The sequence below is a fragment of the Neomonachus schauinslandi genome, chromosome 1 (assembly GCF_002201575.2).
Source record: "Neomonachus schauinslandi chromosome 1, ASM220157v2, whole genome shotgun sequence".
Classification (NCBI taxonomy): domain Eukaryota; kingdom Metazoa; phylum Chordata; class Mammalia; order Carnivora; family Phocidae; genus Neomonachus; species Neomonachus schauinslandi.
In genome coordinates this window covers 205,508,867-205,522,114 of record NC_058403.1, presented here as the reverse complement: position 1 = coordinate 205,522,114, position 13,248 = coordinate 205,508,867, and the positions used below count along the sequence as shown (strand labels likewise).

Below are 13,248 nucleotides of genomic sequence, written 5' to 3'. Positions count from 1 at the left end.
TTTATTTATTTATTTGACAGAGAGAGACACAGCGAGAGAGGGAACACAAGCAGGGGGAGTGGGAGAGGGAGAAGCAGGCTTCCCGCGGAGCAGGGAGCCCGATGTGGGGCTCGATCCCAGGACTCTGGGATCATGACCTGAGCCGAAGGCAGACGCTCAACGACTGAGCCACCCAGGCGCCACCAAAAGGAAGAAAATTTTGACCCATGGTACAACATGGATGAATCTTGAGGACACTACGCTGAGTGAAATAAACCAGTCATAAAGAGACAAACTCTGGGGGCACCTAGGTGACTCAGTCGGTTAGGTGTCTGCCTTCGGCTCGGGTCATGATCCCAGGGTCCTGTGAGCCCCACATCGGGCTCTCTGTTCAGCGGGGAGCCTGCTCCTCCTTCTCCCTCTGCCACGCCCCCTGCTTGTGCTCTCTCGTGCACTCTCTCTCTCAAATAAATAAATAAATTCTTAAAAAAAAAAGACAAATGCTGCATGATTCTACTTCTATGCAGTCCCTACTGGAGTCACAGTCACAGAGACAGGAAGTAGATGGCGGGCACCAGGGGCTGGGGGAGGGGGCGGGGAGTCAGTGTTCAGTGCGGACACAGTCTATTTGCAAGACATAATGAGTTCTGGAGAGGGGTGGTGGGGATGGCTGCACAACAACGAGAATGTACTTAATGCCACAGAACCGGACACTTAAAAATGGTTAAGACGGTAAAGTTTATGTCATGCGTCTTTTACCACAGTAAAAAAACGGAAAACAAAGCAAACCGACAAACAAAGTCAACTTTCATCATGGACACATGGACAAGTTCTGGGGACAATTAATATGTCAGGGCTCCTAACTCATGTCCTTCTTCCAACAAACACCCAAAATTCTGATGCTTTGCTTCTAGAAGGTTCTAGAAGAAAGAATGGAGTCAGCAGACAGGGCTGGACAGAAGGCAGGACTGGCTTTGTGCTTTTCCTTTCCAGTGCTGCAGCAGCTGAGGCTTCTCATGCCTATTTCTTAGGCTAAATATAGTCCAGGGAGAGAAAGCCCGCACCAGCCAACACAAGAAAAAGTCTGGGCCATCTCAGGAAACAGGTCTGGGATGGGGACAGAGCAGGTGGGGGGAGAGAGGTGGGATGGAACAGGGAGAAACAGCAGAGGCCCCTCAGAACTGAGGCAGCCCGTCCATCTCAGACTCTGCCCACAACCCAGCTCCCCAACAGGCTTAGGACCCTCTGGCCCATGACATGCTGCCCAGCCTAATAACAGACATACCCAATGCCAGGCACTCAGCCTACCTGAGCTCAGTTAATCCTCTCACGGACCCCAAAAGGTGGTTCACAATCCTTCCCATCTTCCTGGGAGGATAAGGAGAGATAAAGTTCCATGCCCAAGGTCCGTTCTGGGTTGCATTGTGTCTCCCCAAAAGATGTGTTGGAAGTAATAACCCCGGGACCTGGGAATGTTACTTTAATTGAAATAGGTCTCTGCAGCTACCATTAAGGTGAGGTCATGATGGGGGGCTCCCATCCAATATGACTGGTGTCCTTTTAAGGAAGAGGAAAACACCAGGTGGAGACTGGGACATGCAGGGGAGAGGACAGCCACGTGGCTACAGAGGCAGAGTGTGGAGAGAAGTCAAGGAAGCCCAGGGTCAACGGCCACTGGCAGAAGCCAGAAAGAGGCGAGGAAGGATTCTACTGAGTCTCAGAGGGAGCACGGTCTTGGTGATATCTTAGTCTCCAACTTCTAACCTCCCTGTGATGGCAGCCACAGAAAACGAATATGGTCCCTGAGCTACTAAATGGCAGAGGTACCCCAACCCCCCCCCCATGCCCCTGTCACTCTGCCCCTGGATAACTCTGCTCCAGCCACATGCTCTTTTCAGCTCCTCAGATGCACTAGGCATAGTCCCACCTCAGGACCTTTGCACCTGCTCCTCCCCCTGCCTGGAAGGCTCTTCCTCCCGATTCCTACATGGCTCCTCCCTCACTCTCCTTCAGGTCTTTGCTCAAATGCCACCTTCTCCAGGAGGTCTTCTTTGATGGCCCTTCATTTCTAATCCCATTTCCTGCTCCATCTTTTCCCTTAGCACTTCACCCTCTCTACACTTTACCTATTTCTCCTGCTCACTGTCCATCTCCCCAGCTGGAATGTCAGTTCCACAAGGGGCAAGGATGTTCTGCCTTTTGTTTGTTTGTTTGTTCACTGCTATATTCCCTAGCACAATGCCAGGCATGCAAGCAGTGCTCAATAAATGTTTGTGGAAGGACTGAATGAGAGGTGGGTCCAAGTTCCCCACATAGCCTGCATCCTCAGTTCCCAAGTTGTCCTCCCTCCCCCACTCCCTTGTCTGCTTTTCTCCCTGGGACTGAAGGAGAACTTGTTCTCCTTCCAACGTGGCCCAAATTATTCAATTCCATGCTCTAGAGCCAACAACTCATGGAGAAGAAGTTGGCAGAGGGGTGGGTGCAGTTTTTGATTAGGAGGTGGGCTTTCCCTGGGGTCTGCTTGGGAGCAAAATGGGAACTATGTTTCCCAAGAAGAAAGGCTAGACCTGCCACAGCTATTCTGATAGCAGAGAATGTGGGGGGCCCAAACCTCCCCTTCTGGGCCTGACCTCCTTTGGCAGTTCAGGTAAAGGGCGGGTGTGTGCATGAGTCTGGGTTTGGGGAAATGAAGGAGGATGGAAACTTGTTCACCTGTCATAATCAGTAATACTGAAAAGGACGGGTTCTTAAGAGTCCTGTCTTTTTTCCAAAGGCTCGAAGAGTTCCAGTGCTTGGAACACTATTTCTTATTAGTGCTGTCACTAAACATTTCTGACGATATGGTGGGATGGCCCGTCCCAGTCCCCTTGTGGTTGGCTGAGGGCCACATGATGAGTGCTGACCAATAAGGAGTGAGTGGAGACAGCCGTGCCATTTGGAGCACTGAACTGTCAGTGTGGGGCCCTCGGGGCTTTCTTTCTATTTGGGACAGCAAGTGGCAATGTCCTAGCTGCTTTATTAGTTGGTTCCCAAGTGATGATAGTGAGCACAGCCCCTTCTCCCCCACTGCCAACCTACACTGGAATGTAGTGTGAGCAAGAAAAGAGATTTGTTGTTAATATCACAGGGGATGTTTGTTACTGCAGCATCACATAGTTTTCCTGGCTGATACACCACGATATCTCTTTGGTTTGCTCCCTCATCCCCTTCAGGTCTTTCTCAAATGCCACTTTCTCATTGATCCTTCTATGGATCTCATGAGGCAAGTGGGGAAAAAGAATGTCTCCAGTATGTCCGATGGAGAAATTGGTACACCAAAGGGTAAAGTTCAAGATTACAATGTACTAGTTGTTTCTGTTCTCTGAGCCTCGGCCTGGAGCCCAGTGTCCCCTCGATCTTGGTGTGGTTGATTGTTCCTCATCACTCAGCCTTCAGCTCCACTGTGCCTGGCTCAGAGAAGCCTTCCCAGCCCTCCTGACCCAAAGGACTAGCCCCTCCCTCCAGCATTGCCAGACATCCATTCTCTTCCTGGCATGCTTTGTTCTCTGAATCACCTTGTCAATTTATACATTTGCTTGTTTGTAGACTGTCTTTGTCCCTAAAACGTCACCTCCCCAGCACCCAGAACAGCACCTGGCACACAGTAGGTGCTTCCTAAGCATTGTTGGCATGATGAATGCACATAATCTTGAGGTCTCTGGGGTGGGTTGTTTAAATAATGCCAAGGACAGGGGTGCCTGGGTGGCTCAGTCGGTTAAGCATCTGACTCTGGATTTTTGGCTCAGGTCATGATCTCAGGGTCAGGAGATGGGGCCCCTCATCAGGCTCCATGATCAGTGGGGAGTCTGCTTGAGATTCTCTCTCTCTCTCTCTCTGCCCCTCCCCCTCAATAAATAAATCTTTAAAAAAAAATAATACCATGGACAGGAGACTGTATTTATCTCAGGTCCAAGTGATCAGGCTATTTCCCTGGGAACAAAGAGGCAGGCAAGACAACCACTGTCATTTTAGTAGTGCACTTTTGAGCCAACAAAATACCCCTCGATTCCCACAGTTTCCATACCCAGTGGATGGGGGAACCAGGCTGAGGAAGGCAACGTGACTCGCCAGCTCGCACGGGGTGTGGATGGCACAGCTGGGGCTAGAACTGTCCTTCTGGCTTGCAACAGAGCAATTTTTTTTCTACTTCACCTCTTTGCTGCACTTTCATAGTATTTTATATTTATAATGGTTGGCCCGTGAGAGCCTTTAAGGAGAGACTGATTCATCCCAGCACTGCCGGTGCCTAGCGCAGCACCTGGCGCTTAGCAAGCGTTCAATAAATACTCATCAAACAAATTAATGGCTGAGTCCCAGTAAAATTCTTAAGTGCCTTCTGTTTTATGGTTTATTTTCCTCTAATTTTTTGAGCATGGTTCGTTCAGAAAAAGTATAAAGGATCTTTAAAAAAAATACTCAGCTCAGGAGAACACCCAATTCCCCAGCATACTGGATAAAAATGGTGTGGGTTTGACCGTGAAAGAGCCAAGGTCCCACAGTGGCCGTGAGGGAGGTCGTATGTCCCAGTTTATACCCATTGTAGATCATGAAATGCCTGTTAATTATTTTTTGAGTCTTCCTTTCCCTATTTGCTCTCAAAATTGTCCCGGTTTGGATGATAAATTACATAGCCTCTCTGCCTGTCCGGTCCTGTCACCTCCTCTGGCCTCACCAGCTCCCTCATTTGCCTTCACTCACTCCCCACCAGCTACATGAGTCACGTTGCTGCTCCTCACAAATGCCAGGAACGTTCCTGCCCCAGGGCCTTTGCACTGGCTATCCTGTCTGCCTGGATCTCTCTTCCCTAGCATACTTGCATGGCAGCCCCCTCACCTCCTTCAGGGCTTATTAGAAGAACTGCAACCCCTCACTTTGAAAATCCACAGCCCCTCTCCTGCTTAATTTTTCTCCTTAAGCTCTCTTTCCCCTCTTACACAGGAGTCCTCAAAGTTCAGCCCATGGCCTAGCCACTTGTGTTTGTAAATTATGGTTTTATTGGTACACAGCCATGCCCATTCCCTTATGTATTTTTTCTGTGGCTGTTCCTGTGTTAGGATAGCAGATTGAGTAGTTGTGAGAGAGACAGTATGGCCTGCCAAGCCTAAAATATTTACGATACTCTCTGCCCTTTACACATACATATATAATCTCTTAATTATGTTGTTGATCACCTGCTTCCTCCACTAAAATGTCAACTCTCCCCAAACAGGGATTTTTGTCTCTTCCATTCACTGCATATCCTGGGTGCCTGGAAGAGTGCGTGCACATAGGAGGCATCCAATGAATGTTTGTTGAATGAATGTGTGATCCAAAGTCCCCCCAGTTTTGATGCTTTGATTTTGGCCAAAAGGAGCATCTATGAATAAAAAAGGGTTTAGGTCAAAGATCAGTTTCAAGCACGAGTGACCATTTGTCAAGGGGCAGACAATTATAATCATCAACCAAGCACAGTCTCGCTGCTTTCCTAATTGACATTAACTGATGGAGAGAAACAGAGTGAGAGAGACAGACAGAAAAGCAGAGAGCGGGGAGGGAGAGGGAGAAAGAGAAGAAGACAGGAGGAGAAGGAGACAGAGACAGACATGACATAAGAGACACAAAGACAGAGGGGGAGAAGGAAGAGAAGGGGAGAGTCAAACAGAGGGGAGGGGGGTGTGATGATTAGTTCCCAGTGCTGGGTTTGAATCCTGATTTCACCATGCTTGGCTATAGGGCCTTGGCAGGTCGCTTTATCCCTGTGGGCCTCGGTTTCATCATCTGGAAGATGGGTCTAAAAATGCTTGCACAAGCATTTGCACAAGGTTGTTTTACGGATTGATCGACAGTACAAGAAGACAGGCGGCATCCGGTAAATTCAGCAAATGGCAGCCAAAAATGAACTCAAGAAGCCTTGGTCCTGCCAGGACTCCCCTGCTGTTCATGACGGGTCCTGGTTAAGGACCCCTGCCTCTCCACCTGCCCTCCCTGGTATCCATCAAGAGAGGGCAGGTCTCGTCACCCACATGCTGCTTCCAGGCTGCTTTGGCTCAGCATAGCCCTCCTGAGCTTTCCCATGCCGCCACCACCACCAGGGGCAAAAAACCAAGTTTGGGCAACTCTATCAGGTCACAGATATTAACTAAACTCACTGCGCAGTATGCGTCTGTCAAATCATCATCCTGTACCTCTCAAACTTGTATCTCAATAACACAAAAACCAGAAAGAATCCCTGAAGTGTCTAATGTAGGCTCTTCTGCTCCCCAGTCTACCTTTTCTGCCCCAGACTTTAAAGAGAGTTTTAAGAAATTACTCCTTTAAAAGTTAAACTGCTCTCCTGGGGCTCCTGGGTGGCTCAGTCAGTTAAGTGGCTGCCCGCAGCTCAGGTCATGATTCCGGGGTCCTGGGATTGAGCCCTGCATTGGACTCCATGCTCAGTGGGGAGTCTGCTTCTCCCTCTCCCTCTGCCTCTCCCCCTGCTCATGCTCTGTCTTGCAAATCAATAAATAAAATCTTAAAAAAAAATTAAACTGCTCTCCCTCCCTCCCTTCCTCCCTTCCCCCCTCTCTCTTTCCCCGGGTTCACTTCAGGGCACCTGGTCCCGCCACTCCCCGGCTGCCAACCTCAGGCCACGCTCTCAACCTCTGACTCCTATTTGTAAAATGGGGGATAGTAATCTCTACCCCTTGGGTTATTTATAAACCAAACTCCTGACTTTATTTGAATTTAACAGGTTTCCGATTGATGTCCCCTTTCTGTTCCAGGACCCCGCATTGCATCCAGTTGTCATATGCCCTTTGGCTCCTTTGGTCTGTGATAATTTCTCAGTCCTCCCTTGTATATATCATGACCTTCACAGTCTGGGACAGGACTGGCCAGCTACGCGGCAGAACGCCGGGTTTGGGTTTGTCTGATGTTTTGCTCATGATTACACAGGGATTGTGAGTCTTGGGGAAGGAAACCAGAGGGGAGGTCCCCTGCTCATCACATCCGTCAAGGGTCACATGATTACACATTCACCCGGGGAGGGGGAGTCCGACTTTGGTCGCTTGCTTAAGGTGGTGTCTGCTAGGTTTACCCACTGTAAAATGACTTCATCTCCCCTTTCCCTAGTCTACTCTTCAGAAGTGCGTCACTAAGTCCAGCCCGCCCTCCAATGGGGGGATTCAGCTCTGCTTCTGGAGGGAGAGTGTCTGCATATATTAAATGGAATTCTTCCATAAAGAAGATATGTTTTTTCTTCACTTCCTTTGTTTATGTGATAATAAAACAAATAAGAATGACCATTGATTACGGCTATGTCGATCAAGCCTTTGGTGTGGACTCTCTCTGGACAGGTGACATAGCCAGCACACCACGGACACACCCGGAAATGTTTGTCCCCCCACTCCTTCCCCCTTTGTCATAATGACCAAAAATCTCTTTCTTTTTCTCTTAAATCTATAACAAGTCTAAATATATTTTTTTCCTGATTGTGATTGTGCTCACCGTAGAAAATTTGATAATACAGAGAAGTATTGGGAAGATAAGGATTCCTGAACCCCACTACCTAGAGGCCATCTTGGTACAGTGTCTTCCGGTCTTTCTTTTCCTAACGTACATTTTCAAATGTACACACTTGAGATCAGAAGGTGCAACAGGCTGAAGTGCATCCCGGCCCCTGTGTTCACATGTGGAAACCCTAACCCCCAGTGTGATGGTATTAGGAGGCGGGGCCTCTGGGAGGTGGTCAGGGTTAGATGGGGTCACACAGGTGGGGTCCCCACGATGAGGTTAGTGTCCTTATAAGAAGAGACACCAGAGAGCTAGCTGTCTCTCTCCCCACCGTGTGAGGAGGCAGCAAGAGGGCGGCTGTCAGCAAGCCAGGTGGAGAGTCCCCACTGTGCTGGCACCCTGGGTCCAGCCTCCAGAATTGTGAGAAATGAGTTTCTGTTGTTGAAGCCGCCCGGTGGATGCTATTTTGTAATGGTGGCCGGAGCCAAGACATAAGGTTTACCTCACCTTGATTCTTTAAAAAAAAAAAAAAAATCAATTCCCCCCACTCATCATTATATGGTATTTCCGTAAATATTCAGTAAGCATCCGTAAATATTCTCCCAACAGATGCTTTTTAATGACGACGTAATATTCCCTCATATGAAAGGACCATACGGTACTGAACCGGTTGCTTCCAATTTTGTTCTGTTTTTACAAATAATGCTGAGATGCACATCCTGATCTGAACCTTTGACAGCACTGCTGATTAGTTGAGGTTAGGCTTTTTCCAGAAGGCACTTTATTTAACCAGGAAGCCAAGCAGAAAAGAAAAGGAACAACTCAAAACTGGGAAAACCTGGAAGGAGGCTGAACATGCCGTGTAGGTGAGCTGCTGACATTCCCTCTGCCAACAATGCTCTCCCACAAACATCTGCCTGGAGCTCTCCTTCTCTCTGGAAATGCCACTTCCTTGGAGGAGCCCTCCCTGATTGCCTGACCTAGACTAGCCCCACCTTCCTCTTGTGCTCTTTTGTCCTCACAGGGCATGTCACCATGTCCCCTGCTATGCATTTGCTTACTGTCTATGTCCTGCTGTACGAGCAGTTTATTATTTATCATGTTTATTGTTTCTGTCCATCTCTTCTTCATGGTGGGTCCCCTCCCCCACCCCGCCGCCGCCGTTCACCTGCCCATTTCCCAGCACACAGTAGGTGCTCAACAGTTACTGAATACATGAATGGATTTTAATGATACTGAGAAAAGAAACGAGATGTTGGGATTGTAAAGCATTGTCCACCCAGGCAGGTGGCCTCCATCTGGCATCTGAGCCCATGGATTCTAAGACACTTGGAGCTGGTGCATCTGGACTCTCTCCCCATGGGTCTCACCTGCCAGAGGCTAGTGAGGCCTCAGCTCTAGCATAAATGCAGAGGACAAAGATTCCAGACCCTGTGGCTGCCTGTGGCCGGATGGATTGAGGCGGCAGAGGGCAGAACACAAGAGCAGGGCCCAGACGCCTGGAAAAGCAACAGCTCTGTCCTCAGCAGCAGAAACTCAAAGGTAGTCACCTTAGCCCCTGCCTTTGGCAATGAGACGCTCTAATGGTTGTATTAAGTGTGTGTCTTAATTTGAGAAGCCTCAGACAAGGGTTCAGGTCCAGTAGTTTATTTGGGAGGTGTTATGGATTGAATTGTATTCCCCACCCCCCCCAAAAGGTATGTTGAAGTTTTAACCCCCAGGACCTCAGAATGTGACCTTATTTGGAAATCAGGGCATTGCAGAGGTCATTAGTTAAGACCAGATGGTGCTGGGGTAGGGGGTGCCCTAATCCAACATGACTGGTGTCTTTATAAGAAGGCAACCATGTGAAGACGGGATATTCAAGTGGAGGACAGAGAATGTGTAAGCCAGGGAATGCCAAGGATTGTTGGCAGCCACCAGAAGCTGCAAGAGGCCAAGAAGGATCCTCCCCTAGGGCCTTCAGAGGCAGCCTGGCCCTGCCAGAGCCTTGACAGGGCACTCCTGGCACCCAGACTGCAAGACAATGAATGTCTGTTGTTTTAGCCACCACTTTGTGGTATTTTATTACTGCTCTAGGCTCACATCAGGCCCACAACACTGCTGGGGTTTCTACCCACAGGATGACGGTGGGATGTAAGTACATGTAAAGTTCTAGAAGGTGACTCAGAGTTAGTAGCAGCTACCAGTAGGGTGAGGGTGAGGGTGGGGAATAAAGTGGGACCCCACAGCTCACTCTACTTCCTCAGGGGCGGTTGGGGTTTTTATGATATAAAATTCATATATGTTTCTGAGAGGCGTGCCTACCAGGGTGGAGAATTCGGCCTACACAGAGCTCGCTGAGGACCAGGCACTGTTCTAAACACTTTACATGTACCCACCTCACTCAGTCCTCCTGCCCTGTGAGGTAGGACTATGCTTCTGCTCATACTGCACAAGTGGAAATGAGGCACAGAGAGGCCAAGCGACTAGCCAAGGTTGCACAGCAAGGAAGTGGTAGAGTCAGGATGGGGACCCAGGCAGTCTGGTGCCTGACTCTGCTCTCACCACTTCCCCTGAGCTTGTTTTCCCCAAGACAGCTCAACTCTAAGCTTCCAGGACAAATATCTCTTCCAACAATGGTGCTTATGACTAGAGAATCTTCTGGAAATTTGTGGTCCTGCTCATGCTTCCTCTCCCACCACTAAGCACATCCCCAGTGTCTTCCTCTGAACCTCTGGACACTTTCTCTGGACATCCGACCCCATGACACAACCCTTTCCCACGTTCACAATTTTCTTAGCTTCTGTTCCTCAGTCCCATTCTCTGCCCGAGTTCCTTACCATCCTGGCCCCCAGCTCTGTTTCACTCCCAGGAGGGCTCATTTCCCTCTGTAGCCTTCTCTCACACCACCCTGCAAAGCAAAAATCTAGAACCCATAAAAATCCCCCAGCAAGCTTTTGCCAATTGGGCATAACCTTTTGTCCAAGCTGTTTGCAAGTGAGGCCCAAGAGAGAGTCTGAACATCTCTCAGATCTGTGGTCTGTTTCTAGAGATGCTATGCTCAGACAAGGTCTTCATACAAATTAGAATACCTTCCTACATTCTTTATAGTTGTCAAAAAACTGTAATAATGGTGGACATCTATGTAGTCTACAATATGAATTACACTCCTGAGATGTGGTGGCTTGTGCAGTGTGTGACATGCTCAACTGTCCATGGCACTTTTGCAATCCACTTCCAGGCTGCACTCTCAACCCCACCTTAAAATGAGCCACTGATCAAAAGGATAGGTTCCTGCAAATCTCCCTCCACCCCCAAGGGGGAACCTTCCTCAAGAAACCTAAACTGCCACCAGGAGGAGAGTTCAGCAACCCCACATGCAGGAAGAAGCCTGGTATTGCTTCCCCAGCAGGCCAAGCCCTGGCTCATATGGGAAGAACCTTAACTGGCAATTTCAGCATTTAAGCAGGCAGAGAGGATACCTCCGTGAGTCAACAGAGGTATATGTGTGGAGCAGCCCCAGGGGATGCTCCATGAGGTTGCTACACTTGTGGCATCCTGTGTTTGATTCTGAATCCCTGACTCCACCCACTTCCAGCTGCTGACAGGTGATTGACTTGGGGGGGCCTCTCACAGCACAGGTGGGTGAGGAAGGTGTGCTGTTTTAGGGCAGACACAGCTCTAAGACCTGTACATCTGAATATCTATCAAAATTATAAATACGCTTCAGTTGGGTTGACCCAGCGATCCCACTTCTCGGAATGGACACCACCAACCCCAGCTATATCTGCGCAAGGATGAAAAGACATAAATGCAGCAGGCTCATGGAAGCTCTGAGTTCAATGTCAGAGGATGGGGAACCTCCAAGCATTTGTCTCTGGGGAACTGATTAAATGCACCATGGCCCACCAAACAACGGAGTGCTATGCAGCTGTACAAAAGAACGAAGTCATGCTCCATGTCCTGCCATGGAAAGATCTCCAGGATATATTGTTATGTGACCCAAAAAAATCACAGAATAGAACAGCATGTATAGAATGTTACACTTTGGGGTAAGAAAGGGAGGACGATATAGATTTGATTACACTTATATTTGCATAAACACTGAAAGCATACACCAAGGAGCTGAAGGGGTTGCACGTGGTGGGGGGATAGGAAACAAGATGCAAGTGGGGCAGGTGGGCCTGTCTCTAATGTTTTCAAGATCTCAGACAAGAGTGCTGATGGAGGCTCACATACTCTGTGTAAATATTTAAAAGCTACTAAATAAAATATGCTGTGTGCTTCCCCTTTGTAAACATACCTTCATAAGCACTGGGAAGGTCAGAGTGGAATTTAGAACCTAGACGTCTGCACTGGATCATGATGTGAGCAAAGCCAGCCCTGCCCCCAGACCACGCATGGCCTTCCTTCTCCCCTACTCATGGCTCTGTCTGGCCCGGGGGCAGGGGGCTTCATGCACACATGCATGGGCACTCCTGCTTGCATATCTAAGCTCCGGCCACATTTGTGCCAACAGATGCTCCTAGGACACCTGGCACAGTTGGAGAACAGATGCACAGAAGAATCTCATGCAAGTCCACAGAATCTGGGCTTGGGCAGAAAATTCCAGAATCCCGGATAATCCAAGAGGGCAGTCTAGAAAGTGGGGTAGGTGGTGCCAGCTTCTGGTAGACATGTCCCCTGAGGCCCACGGACTCCTCACCCTCCAGGGAGGGAGTATGGCTGGCAGAGGGCCAGCGAGGGTCCCAGCACAGAGCCCCTTTGTATAGATCCCAGGATATTACTCTTTTATCCATGTGGGCTTTTGAATCACACAACCTTTACATATTAAAAAATCTAAAATTATATTTAAACACTTACACAGTGAAAATTTATGCAGCATCTGTGCGCCCTCTAGATTTCCATGCCCCATGGCCTCCTCTACCTGAAGTTCTGATGCCTCCCGCCCCCTGCCCCCACCTCACCGGCTCAGAGTCCCTCCAGTGCAGCCTCAGGAATTGGCTGGTCCAGGAGAACCACCTCTCCCCGAACTTGCATCACTTACGTTGTAGAGGAGGTCAGTCCACCCTTCCATGGTGATGCACTGGAAAACTGTCAGCACTGCAAATAGGATGTTGTCGAACTGAGTGATCCCATTGTTGGGCCCTTCCCAGTAGGGCTGACATTTGGTCCCATTGGGGCAGGTGCGGGCGGGTTCCTCTGTCCCACACGGAGCCGGAGACTCACCCTGAATGTCATCTATGAAAGGGAAGGGGAGAAAAGTCAGGGCAAGGGGCTAGGAAAACCAACTCTGAGAAATAGGGGCTGTAAAGATTCAATACTGTTGGGAAAAGATGACTATTGGAATGGATTTATCGGTCTTTTTTTTTTTTTTTAAGTTTGGCTTTGTTGATCTATTCATTGTTTTCTGTTTTATTAATTTCTTCTCCAAGCTTTATTACTTTTCCTGTGCATTTCCTAAACTTTTGAGATGGATTCACTTTCTTTTAAGGCTATACATTGTCATTTGCATGCAGCTTTAGCTGTATCTCACAAAATTTGTCATGCATTATTATCATTATTGCTCAAGTACAATATTTGGCAATTTCCATTATTATTTCTTCTTTGACCCATGGATAACCAAGATGCATTAAAAAAAAAAACTTGCCAGATATTTACAAAAATGGAATAGTATAGGGGCGCCTGGGTGGCTCAGTCAGTTGAGTGTCCGACTCTTGATTTCAGCTCAGGTCATGATTTCAGGGTTGTGGGATCAAGCCCTGTGTCAGGCTCTGT

At 48.6% G+C, this 13,248-nt stretch overlaps 1 protein-coding gene across 1 annotated transcript in view; it reads right to left on the bottom strand.

Moving 5' to 3' along the window:
- The window catches only part of CACNA1A (calcium voltage-gated channel subunit alpha1 A), a 208,045-nt gene that overhangs the window by 93,718 nt on the left and 101,079 nt on the right, over positions 1–13,248 (bottom strand). Inside the window, exon 6 of the mRNA XM_044913037.1 lies at positions 12,518–12,711. Within this exon, the coding sequence (XP_044768972.1) occupies positions 12,518–12,711 (194 nt within the window). The remainder of the gene's footprint in view (positions 1–12,517; positions 12,712–13,248) is intronic.